The sequence below is a fragment of the Pelophylax lessonae genome (genome assembly GCF_965119305.1).
Source record: "Pelophylax lessonae genome assembly, chromosome: 11".
NCBI lineage: Eukaryota > Metazoa > Chordata > Amphibia > Anura > Ranidae > Pelophylax > Pelophylax lessonae.
This window is the reverse complement of record NC_138778.1, coordinates 180,420,480-180,432,916: the sequence shown is the minus strand read 5'-3', so window position 1 is coordinate 180,432,916 and position 12,437 is coordinate 180,420,480. Positions and strand designations below refer to the sequence as shown.

The 12,437-nt window shown below is 41.6% G+C and overlaps 1 protein-coding gene across 1 annotated transcript in view; it reads left to right on the top strand.

Annotated features, from left to right (window-relative positions):
* PSMD11 (proteasome 26S subunit, non-ATPase 11) overlaps positions 1-12,437 on the top strand; it is a 67,916-nt gene that overhangs the window by 36,039 nt on the left and 19,440 nt on the right. The window contains exons 6-12 of the mRNA XM_082271273.1: positions 122-316; positions 3,036-3,180; positions 4,058-4,118; positions 5,651-5,713; positions 5,815-5,940; positions 7,446-7,481; positions 11,983-12,034. Coding sequence (XP_082127399.1) covers positions 122-316; positions 3,036-3,180; positions 4,058-4,118; positions 5,651-5,713; positions 5,815-5,940; positions 7,446-7,481; positions 11,983-12,034 — 678 coding nt within the window. The remainder of the gene's footprint in view (positions 1-121; positions 317-3,035; positions 3,181-4,057; positions 4,119-5,650; positions 5,714-5,814; positions 5,941-7,445; positions 7,482-11,982; positions 12,035-12,437) is intronic.

The window sequence follows — 12,437 nt, the reverse complement described above, 5'->3', positions numbered from 1 at the left end:
GTTTGATCCTTTTATACACTTATTTGTAAAATGTCTCCATTTTTCTTTTATGTGTTAGAAAAACAGATTTGATCAAGAATGTGCCAGGTCATACATGAGTTTTGTTTTTACCTCTTACTAGGATCACAACTTTTAAGAGAGCTGAAAAAGATGGACGACAAAGCCCTTTTGGTGGAAGTTCAACTCTTGGAGAGCAAGACCTACCATGCCCTTAGTAACTTACCCAAAGCCAGAGCAGCGTTAACGTCTGCACGTACTACGGCCAACGCCATCTATTGCCCACCCAAGCTTCAGGCAGCCCTGGACATGCAGTCAGGTTAGTGTCACTCTCAAGACCTGTTATTTGTGAAAACGATCTGCTTTAAGACTGAAGAAGAAGGTAACACAAATGGTCGTAGTCTTTTGAAAACCAGTAAAATGATGTTGTGTTCAGCATTTTTTCCTTGTTTTATTGCAGCTTATACTGATTTATTGCTTGTGTGCAAGTACATATTGATCCTTGAGGTGTTTCTGTTAATAAACCCTGTGAATGAGGGTTTAGCAGAGACACTGTTTTACTTCAGCTGTTTGCCCAACAACATGCAGGACAGCACTGTGGTCGGGCTGAGACTGAAATGGAGGTGTTGTGTTCTTAATTATGTATGTATTTGTATATGATCAAGAGCAGATTGTATAAATCAACAGGTTTGTCAGAAAATTTATGTAAACATTACCGCTCATCAGGAAGGACTCATGTGGTTGGCTTACAATCTGCTTTATGTATAGTTGTTATTTATACAGGTCTGAGCAGAGCAGTATTGTATACTATGAGCTCGTGCGCGGTCCAAAGTCCTTCACGGTCCTACTTATAGACTGTATTTTAAGCTGTACGATGATGCTAACTTTTACATGCGTACTGCAAAGATAACTTCATGTCAGCCAATAAGGTTTATCGACAATGTGTAGCCAGCAGCAATGCTGCCATTGATCACACACTATTAAAGTTTACATCTCTCCTCAAGTGGTGCACTTTAGCAGAATGGCTTCAGCCTTGATTCATTCAGAATTAGCCAAGATTATTCTGCACATGGGCTGCTGTATAAAAGACCCATTCAGGGGAGATAAAACATCATAGTGTGTAATTAGTGGTGGCGCTGCCACTGACTACACATTTTTCATTGTTTACATATCATCCCTGAGCAGCGGCGGTGGTCAATGGGGTCCATGTATGCTGTACACATGTAAACATAAGCACAAATTTTCATATCAATAACTGGCAGCAAGATCCTGTGCAAAACCATGTGCTTGTGTGCATGAGCCCTAAAAGACTCTGCCAAGAATAAGTGTGGAAATCTGTTTGTTAGATGAGATGTGCCTGCTTTAAGTGTAGCCACACACCCATCAGTCATAATTGTATGCCCACCCACCTAATGTTTAGTAGGTCCCCCTTTTGCTGCCAAAACAGCCCCGACCCATTGAGGCATAGACTCCACTAGAACTCTGAAGGTAAGTTGTGGTATGATAAGTGGCAGATCCTTTAAGTCCTGTAATTTGTGAGGTGGAGCCTCCATGGATCGAATTTCCAGGAGATCCCACATGTGCTCGATTGGATTGAGATCTGGAGAATTTGGAGGGCAGGTCAACCTTTCAACCTCATTGTGTTCCTCAAACCATTCTTGAACTATTTGTTTAGTGTGGCAAGGTGCATTATCCTACTAAAAGAGGCCATTGCCACCAAAGGAATACCATTCCTTAAAGAGGTGTACTTGGTCAGGAACAATGTTTAGGTAGGTGGTATGTGTCAAGTAACATCCACATGAATGGCAGAATCCAATATTTCCAAGTTTTCTAAATATGCAGAGACAAAACATGGGGAAATGTACATGTACAAAATGTTTTTTTTTTTTTTTTTTTTTTCAAATTTGCCCAGGTGAAAACTTAACCATGCCTAGCAACCCTAATCCATTACAACCTCAGATATTTGCTTCATTAATCCTTGTTTGTAGTTAATTGCAGTTTTTCAAACATATGTATTACGCTGCTTAGTTAAAGCTGAGTTCCAGGAAAATGCAAAAAATACTCCCAAGCACTGCAAGCCTTAAATGCTTGTTTTTGCTTAGAGTACCAGGAGAAAGCACATTTTTGCTTTACCCCTCACTTCTGAAGGCTCCCCTTCCCAGCAACCGGTTACCCCTGCAGCCTATCCTCTTCAGCTGTGATGTCGTCATGTGCAATACTGGAGTATCTGTCCTGTATGCCAAGGGCTTGCTCATAAGGCCCCTTTCACACTGGCGGACTCGGCCAGCAGATCTGCCTGGTCAGCAGGGGATCTCTCCCCCTGATCCCTGCTGAGCAGGTGCATGACCGGTTTGTGTCAACTCCACTGATACGGCTTGAACACAGACACAGCCCGCTTTCCTCTGTGGTCTTTCGGCTCGAAACACACTGACTGTCCGTTTCCATCTGTCACCCGATCTGCCAGAAGAGGGATGGGGAACAGATCCTGATCCGTTTGTTTTTAGTGGATCGGATCAGATTGGATGCCATCGTGTGTCAGTGGACACATGTCTGTAGAGAGCAATTTCTCCGCCCATATGAAAGGGGCTTAGAGAGAGCGTGGGAGAGGTGTATGGCAGATGCTGGAGGAGCAAGGGGTAAGGTGAGAGAAAGTCTTTGTGTCCCCTAGGGAAAAACTAGCCTTTATCCTTTCAGTGTAGTGAGAACCCCACTGCAAGGGTGTTTTTCAAATTCCCAAAGTTCAGCTTTAAATATGTCTGAAAGTGTTTTGTTTGTTCTTTTTTTTTTTTTTTTTTTTTTTAAACTAGCTAACAAATTAATGGGTTCAAAGCTTATCCAATTTCCCTGTGCTGTGTTTAGGACCCTGTGTACAGGCTTTCAGTATTCTCACTGATATCTGGTTCCTTGGACGCTGTCAGTCTCTGTATGGTGGTGGGATTACAGGTTCCTAACGAGTTGATAGGTTTTGAAGAAAATACAACTTATGGGTTGATGTTCGGTACGGCAGACATATGACTGCAATGTGCTATCATTTTCAGGTATAATCCATGCAGCAGAAGAGAAGGACTGGAAAACAGCATACTCCTATTTCTATGAGGCTTTTGAGGGCTATGATTCGATTGACAGTCCAAGAGCTATAACAGCCCTGAAGTACATGCTGCTGTGCAAGATAATGCTGAACACGTATGTATCACCTTGCCTGGGGCTTTACCTTCTTTCATGAGTCAGGGTTAGGTAAAGATCAGTTTCTGCGTAGCTTTTTGCCTCATGTGAAAGTTCTTATAAGGGTTCTTCAAAATTAATAATTAAAAATCCAAAATGTCTCAAGGGATTTTTTTTTCTTCACTTTTCTGACTCTGCTAAATGTTCCAGTGTCAATTTGTCAAATTTGGTAAATTGCAAATTTTTAGGGCCCTAAATTTGGCCAACAAATTTGTAACGACAGTACAGTTGTCGTTAGATTTACCAGATCTATTATGGACATTATACTGAATTCACTATGCTGTAAAGCATTCGTTCATTAACTGCTCTAATCATTGTTTTCAGCCATGTGATTTATTTTCCACTCCTGCAAATGTAAAGAGCTGTCATTATAGCTTAATGAATTGAGCATTTGTCTCTCCCTAACAAACTTACCTTCTGTTACCTTTTCTCTGCTTTTCTAATCTATAGAAATGTCTCCACCTTTTGTTAAAATCCGAAACCCACAATTAAAAAATCCTCTTGCATTGGCAGCTTAGCAGTCATAAGTGAAGGACAGGCAGTGTAATGAACACAAGAGTACTGTACATACAGGTGTAAATGTTGTGATGGTTTACGTAATTCTTAGTTTTGACACCCGTATACCTAAGCCTAGATCCTGTATATTACTCAGCACCAGGATCTGATGTAATAAGAGCTAACAACAGATTTTCTGTAATTTAGTAATTAGCTTGGGGTAATTGTCCAGTTTAAAATGCAAGTTCTATCAAGACCAATTATTTTACAAGATGTTGGTATATAAGCAATTTCAGTATTGAAAAGTTCTGTGTGTTTATGCAGCATTTGCTTTTCTCAACAGGCCAGAAGATGTACAAGCATTGGTGAGCGGAAAACTGGCCCTCCGTTATGCTGGGCGGCAGGTTAGTACTGGCCAAGCTTTATTACATTGGACAAAGCAGAAACCATTTATAGTAGGCTTCACTTAATGGCGGACCACGGTCCAGACCTGGACAGAGTGACAGTCCCATTCAGACCACTACGGTCCCACCATTTAGGAGCCTGGTCTCGTGTTCTCTTTTGTCTGGCTGTGCTGTTTACTTACCCCAGCTGGCGCACTATCATCCTGGCAGCAGGGCAGAGGGTGGGAGAGCTGGCAGGTCTAAACATACTGCAGGAGCTGCAAGCAGATGATTGGTTGCTAGGTTGCTTGGCGGTCTTGGCAAGCAATCACTAGCTTGTTAACAAGAAAAGCTTGGCAGCTCCTGCCCTCCTTTCAGGCCTGCCTTTTGTAAGGTAGGACTGTAAGAGGCTGGCCATGCTGCTTTGAGAGGGGGAAGGGGGATGACGACAGTGCTCTGAAGGGGGGGGGGGCAGGGAAATGAGGACAATGCTCTGATTGGGGGGGGGGGGGCAGTGAAATGAGGACAATGCTCTGATGGGGGGGGGGGGGGGGAATGAGGACAATGCTCTGATGGGGAGGAGGGGGGTGGGGAAATGAGGACAATTCTCTGATTGGGGAGGGGGGGGGGGGCGAGGAAATGAAGACAATGCTCTGATGGGAGGGGTTGGCGGTGGTGAATGTGGAGGAATGAGGACAGTGCTCTGATGGGGGGGGGGGGGTTGGGTAGCGGGGTTGGTGGTGGTGAATGTGGAGGAATGAGGTCAGTTCTCTGAAAGGGGAGGGGAGAAGGGTTGAGAACAGTGCTCTGAAGTAGGGGGGGGGGGGTGCAGACAGTACATTTTTTATTATAATTTGTCCCTGTTAGTGTGCAGCAGCAGGACCCTGGAAGCTCTGTGACCTCTTCCTTAGTATGTTCTAGCTCAGATGTATATGATTTTCCTCCCTGTGTTCATCAAGATCCTCAACTATATGTAAGAGACGAGAGCCTGGTGTCCCATAAATTGATTTAGCTCCTCCAAGTCCCACCCAGCTTCTTTCCCTTTGTGTTGTCACTTCTTCCTCTTGCCTTCAGTCCTTCCCACTAGCAAGTGGCAGAAAGGAAGAGGAGGGCTTGGGCATCATGGTGGCTAGCTGTTTACAAAAAGGAATCTGCTTAGTACTTATTTTTCATAAAGAGTTGGGATGTGGTGACATCCCTATTCCAGCTGTTTTCTACATAGTATTCTTCTGCTTTAACATCCATAAACCTACACGACCCAGCACAGAGAATCAAATCCAAGACCTTGTGTCCAAAAAGTGCTTTTTCTCTGATAGTTTGTCTCCGTCAATCTGGCAGCCTGTGGGCTCAGATTTGCCTAATGTCCCTTCTCCCGGAGTGATCACGAGGATTATTCTGTTAGGTCTGTTACATAGTTTACCCCAAAGCAATTTGTTGACATTCATTTTCTCAACACACCAAACCATAAAACCCATTGCTTGGTTTTGTCCCATTATTGTGACGTAAGACACTCAAGATATGAAACCGAGGAAATAATATATTTTGCCTTGCAGACAGAAGCACTGAAATGTGTAGCCCAGGCCAGCAAGAACCGCTCGCTTGCCAATTTTGAGAAGGTAAGGGATTCCATCTGAAGCTTGAATGTCATTTGTTAGGCAGTAGGATGATGATGATGGATAAACACAGAAATGTCACATCTGTTCATTTTCTCCAACAGGCACTGACAGATTACAAGGCAGAGTTACGGGATGACCCCATCATTAGCACTCATCTGGCCAAACTGTATGACAATTTGTTGGAACAGAACCTTATCCGAGTCATTGAACCTTTCTCCAGAGTACAGGTAAGAAGACATTGGGGTCACATGACAAGTGGAACTTGTGCTGATTGAAGGAGTAGTGTCTTTTTTTTTTTCAATATATTGGTTATTATTTTCCATGTAAAAAAACTTACAGATACAATAATGCATGTAATGAACAGCTAACAGAGTCTGTGTCATGTATAGTACAATAATATTACACAATTAAACCTTGTTACTGAAATAAGTCAGAAGGTAAGATAATAGAAGTTTAAGCAAAGAAACAATGGTCTACATAATTATAAAACATGAAAAGGTGCGCGGCGATACACCAAAAATACCTAAAAACGAAAAGCAGCTCCCACCAATTCAAGTACTCGTGTGCTTGTACAATGATTATATATATATATATATATATATATATAAATGGTGCGCTAATCAAAGTATATATGGTATATAAATAAATATATATGCTGTGCAAATTTAGCCAATAATGTGCAAACGGTAAATATGAATATATATAAAATCAATTGATCTCTAAATGAATTCTTTCTTCAATTCAATCAGTGATACAATCCTATCTCAACCTTGTGCAAAATAGCAACTCTTGTGCATATGAGGGGGAAAAAAGACATTCAATTCAATCCAGAATAAACTATCAGTTCATGAATGGTCAATGAATGGTAAGATTCCATCAAAAAATATAGTCAGAAAAAAGTGTATATAAAAAAAAAAAAAAAAAAAAATGTGCCACTCCAAAAGTTTGATAAATATTAAACAATCTTCATCCACTGTTACTCGATAAATCCCAAATAATATTGCACTATTATTGTTTCTTTTTCCTTCTATATATCTGGAATCATGGATATGGGATTTATTGAGTAACAGTGGGTGAAGATTGTTTAATATTTATCAAACTTTTGGAGTAGCACTTTTTTTTTTTTTTTTTTTTTAATATACCAAGAGCAGTACATAAGCTGCCTCTTTACTTAATCAATTTTTGCCACATGCTAAATGTCCGACCTCTATCTTCAGTAATTTGAGTCACAGCACTGGAATAGGCATGCAGCATCTGAAGCCACTGTACAGGAGCAGGTTCCTATTAAAATAATTCTAAAGGCAGAAGGTTTTGTTAGCTCAATGCATTCTCTGCATTAATGTAAAAAAAGCCTTCGGTGTTCAGCTCTCCACCCAGCCCCCCCTTAAATACTTGCCTGATCTTGATCCAGCGCTGTGCCCGAGAGCAGCAGCTCTCTTCTCACTGGCTTTGGAGACAGCAGCAGGAGCCATTGGCAATCACAGCCTGTGGGGAGAGCGAGCAGGGGCGGCATTGAGCCGCACTGTATGTGTGTGTGTGTGTCAATGGACACACAGCGCAGCTTGGAATTTAGCCTGCACGAGTGCCCCCATAGCAAGCAGCTTGCTATAGGGGCACTCAGATGGAGGGAAGAGACATTAGCGCTGGCTCTTTAAGCTTGCATGGCCCATTCTTCAAATGTATATTTTGAACCATAAGGTGTAAATACAGTGCTGTTTTCTTTTTATTGCAGATTGATCACATATCCACTCTCATCAAACTGCCAAAGGTAAGCTAAAGTCATAAGACAACTTCTACTTTCTTGATATTGCACATCCCCTCTTCCTTCCCTTCTCTCTCCATCGTTAGTGCTCAATGAACCTGTATTATTATTGAGTTGGGGAGCTTTTATTTGGATGCTCAGTTAAACCATATTAAGTTGTTTTACACCATCTGGATTTTCTAGCTGCCAAATGAGTCTTTCTTGACTGAGAACTTTGTGGCATAATTATTAAAACGGAGTAGAAAGTTATTTTCCCCATATTGACTAATTCAATTCATGGTTTTATTTGGTCATCGTAAAAGATAACACTTCTTTGGGTGCTATGGGCAAGTTCTCCTCCATTTCTGTGGAGAACTTTTTTTTTTTTCTCTGGTTTTTATGGCCTCTCTGTTTTTGGTGAACCCTTCTGAACTTTAAAGACAACTTACTCTGGAAATAGATATGCCCCATGCTCTCTACTTTTGAATCAGTGTCTCTTCATGGGGGACAGCTATGTATCATTCAACAGCAGAAGAGCAAAAGACGCGGTATGCCAGATAAAGTTTGACCACAGATGATGATTTCGAGATTTTAGGTTTCCTTTTGCGGGCTCTCATGTACAGTTCATCCAGAAAGTATTCACAGCGCTTCACTTTTTTTCTTTTTTTTTATGTTGCAGCCTTATTCCAAAATTGATTAATTGTTTTCCTCATTCTACAAACCATACCCCAGAATAACAATGTAAAAGAAGTTTGTTTAAAATCTTTGCACGTTTATTAAAAATTAAAAAAAATCCCATGTACATAAGTATTCACAGCCTTTGCTCAATACTTTGGTGAAGCACCTTTTGGCACCAATTGCAGCCTCAAGTCTTTTTGAGTATGATTCTAAAAGCATGGCACACCTATTTTTGGGCAGTTTCTCCCATTCTTCTTTGCAGGACCTCTCAAGCTCCATCAGGTTGGATGGGGAGCGTTGGTGCACAGCCATTTTTAGATCGCTCCAGAGATGTTTAATTGGATTCAAGTCTGGGTTCCGGCTGGACCACTCATGGACATTCACAGAGTTGTCCTGTAGCCACTCCTCTGTTATCTTGGCTGTGTGCTTAGGGTCATTGACCTGCTGGAAGATCAACATTCGCCCCAGTCTGTGGTCCAGATTACTCTGGAGCAGGTTTTCATCAAGGATGTCTCTGTACATTGCTGCATTCATCTTTCCCTCAATCCTGACTAGTCTTCCAGTAACTGCCACTGAAAAACATCCCCACAGCATTATGCTGCCACCACCATGCTTCACTGTAGGGATGGTATTGACCAGGTGATGAGCGGTGCCCGGTTTCCTTCAGACATTACGCTTGCCATTCAGTCTTTGTTTCATCAGAAAAAATGGTAATCACAAAGTGTTGTAACCTATAGCGCTTGCTAAATTATAACACCCTGAGTGATGAAATTGCAACACTTCTTGTAACACAAATGATAATAAATAAATAATGTGTTTCTTAAATCTGAAAAATAGTCAATGGATATTAACTAAAGGGGTCATTATCCATGAGATTTTCTACTTTGTGGCCAGGTGGGACACCGAAGGTCTCTTCCAGGCTTTAGCTAGGGTGGTCTGCAGGGGGAGTTTTATTCCAAGCAGGCGCACTGTGGCTGGAGGAGATATACCTGTTTCTGGAGCTCAACTGTAGTGGAGTGGTACTGCAGAGGGGCAGCTTCAATTTCCAGGGGGGAGCGAACCCGGTCCTGGAGAGGATCTTTTCAAGCACCATTGGTCCTAATGCCGTAAGGCATATAGGACCCACACTGTCTGGTGAGTTTGCAATTTATATACTTCCACGGTGAAGGGATATCTAGGAAAGAAAAGGAAGAAGCACTTGCACTTTTATGCAATATTTTTGGACTGTTCACCTTTAATATTTCACAGTGTTTATTATAATTTTATTTATCACCAATATTCACTTTGGTGGACATTTTTTACGAGGACTGCTTTTATTATATATATATATATTATTTAATTAATTTTTTGTGCACATGAACTTTAGTTAATATCCATTGACTATTTTTCAGATTTAAGAAACGCATTATTTATTTATTATCATTTGTGTTACAAGAAGTGTTGCAATTTCATCACTCAGGGTGTTATAATTTAGCAAGCGCTATAGGTAACCACACTTTGTGATTACCATTTTTTCAATACTAGCACTCGCACTTTAATATAGGAGCTGCATTAATATTAATTTTATTACGCACCTTTACTTTATCTATTTTACACAACACGTACACTAGGTCCTTATACAGACCTCCCTCCTTTGGCGCGTGTAATATACCTAGTATATTTTTCTTACATTTGTTTCATCAGACCAGAGATTTTAGTTTCTCATGGTTTGAGAGTCCTTCAGGTGCCCTTTGGCAAACTCCAGGTGGGCTGTTATGTGTCTTTTACAGAGGAGTGGATTCCGTCTGTAACGTAACAAAATGTGGAAAAAGGGAAGCGCTGTGAATACTTTCCGGATGCGCTTTAGAACTGGATTTTTGGAAATAATCCAGTGTTGCCATATAGATTATATGATGGACCAAGCCGGTTTATGTTCACAAACCTCTTCCATCATTTTACCATTTACCTTTGTTGTTCAAGGTCAGTAAATCTATTGACTTCGAAGGCCCCTTTCAGATGGAGCACAATCTGCCTGCTCAGCGGGGGATGCTTTTGTATATGTTTTAACGTATTATTCAAATGTTTTATTTTTTCAATAACATAATTTGTGGATATGTCTCTTGTTGTGCCTGAAAAGTCCACCTATGCTCACCGGAGATATCCATGTGAGATATTCTTTTACCTACTGTGATGAATTGAGTGAACTTTTATCATTTTGCCACATAGGCATTTTGCTGCAAAGCATTGTTAGCCCACGGCTTAATGTCACGTGTTCACTTGTTGCCTGAAATTGCGGTTTAAGATATTCAGAGTCTCCATGCTGAGTGCAAGATGAATAATGAGGTCACTTAGATCTGTAGCCTGTAGGTATCTACCAGCCTGTTTACAGGCAACATGCATGAAGAAAGCAAAAAAGCTATATGGATACTACGAACATGTTTGTTACTAAACTGGTAACAAAACCAAGCAACAAGACCAGATACATTGTATATTTTTAAATAGGAATAACATTTTTCTTTTTTTTTTTTTTTGCCCTTTTGTAGCAAGCCTGTGTTTTGCCTGTACGTTGCACAGCAATAGTTTCACCTAATTGTTCTTTACCCCAGCTACACATACATGCTATTTTCTTTTACTTCCCTGCCCCTTCATTCAGCTACTGGAAGCAAAGAAAGATAACCCTGTGTAAGTTCCGAATTGCTCCAGTCAGTGCTTACACAGGACACACTCCCATGTGATTTTGTTTTGGAACGGTCAGCAGAAACCAGTGCTGTCACTTGGGGTTACAAGCTTCTTTCCATCTTATGGTGCTTTTCCAATGCATGGAACCGAACGGTTCGGCTCGCTTTTGTGCTTTTCCACTGCTGGTACCGCATGGTACGGTGTAGGAACGCTTCGGTACGGTACGGCGATGCTTTTCCACTGCATGGAACCGAACGGTACGGCTCTCAAAAACAGTACCACCTCGATTGTGGTTCCAAGAGGTACCATACCCGTTACCATATCCCACAATCCTTTGCATGCAGTCACTACTAGCCACTGATTGGTCAGAGAATCGTTGTTATCTCACCCACATCCCACCCACTTAACTTTAGTACTACTTTACTGGAAAAGCAAACCGTACCGTTCCTACACCGTACCATGCGGTACCAGCAGTGGAAAAGCAAACAGGGCCGAGTAGAGCCGAGCCGGTACTTGCAGTGGAAAAGTGCCATTAATGTACCGGGTATTTTCTTTGCTCATGTTGGTTGATGAGCATTTGCAGCTGGGGAGAGGCGCATTAAAGTGGTAGTAAACCGCCGTGCTTTTTTTTTTTTTTTATATGTCTAGCACATTATGTTAAAATTACCTTAAAATGAAACCCTCTAGCGAAGCGCTGTCACTGCTGACAGGGCTTTCATCCTTACCCCGGTCTTCCTTCCGGGTTTGCGTCCTCCAGCCGTCTGGCTGCACCCCGATGCGCATCGGAGCCACTATTCACGGCATAGGAATCTGAAGGAGCGGCTGAGGCATGACATGCCTTCAGAGCGCAATGCACCGGTACACGTTTAGGAGAGATTTACTGTACCTTTTTTATAGGCCTACCCATAGGTAAATATCAACCATGGGAGTTTACTCCCACTTCAAAGCACATTAAATGCTTTTCCCCCCCAAAACATAGGTTTGCCTTTAATTTTAGTTTAAATACTTTTTTTTTTTTTTCTCCTCCAGCCTAACATTAGATAAGACCTTTATTTCCAGATTGCTCCTGGGCCTACTTCAGCGTATTAATGTGTAGTGCCGGAACAAGCATTTTTGAAGTGGGTTTACGGCGTTTAACATCTACCTATTAACCTACATCCCTCTTCTTTTTTTTTTTTTTCTCCCCATACAGCCTGAGGTAGAACGCAAGCTTTCCCAGATGATCCTAGACAAGAAATTTCATGGTAAGCTGCCGAAACGGGGTTACATGGCCGAAAGCTTTTCATAGGAACTTCATTTCCAAGTGACAAATCTTGCGTGAGAGGGGAAGGGTTTAATATGTATATCCATTTTGGCTAAACAAGACATTTACAGCCATCTGGGCTGACTTTATTAGCAAATCATTGCAGGGGGATTAACAGAAGCTCAGAAAGCGGCCTGCATTCTAGCGATAAGGGATCAAGAAGATGGGAGCTCCCCGGAGGCCATTTAAATACTTGTTACATAAAGAGCTTAGATGATTCCGAATTGTCGTTCAGCTTTTTATGCAAGAAAGCAAAAAGGCGGTTTTAACTATGGGCTGTGTCAAAGCTGGAGACTCCAGTGCCTGTTAAAGGAAAACTGTCCTGTACTATTACTGAGCACAAA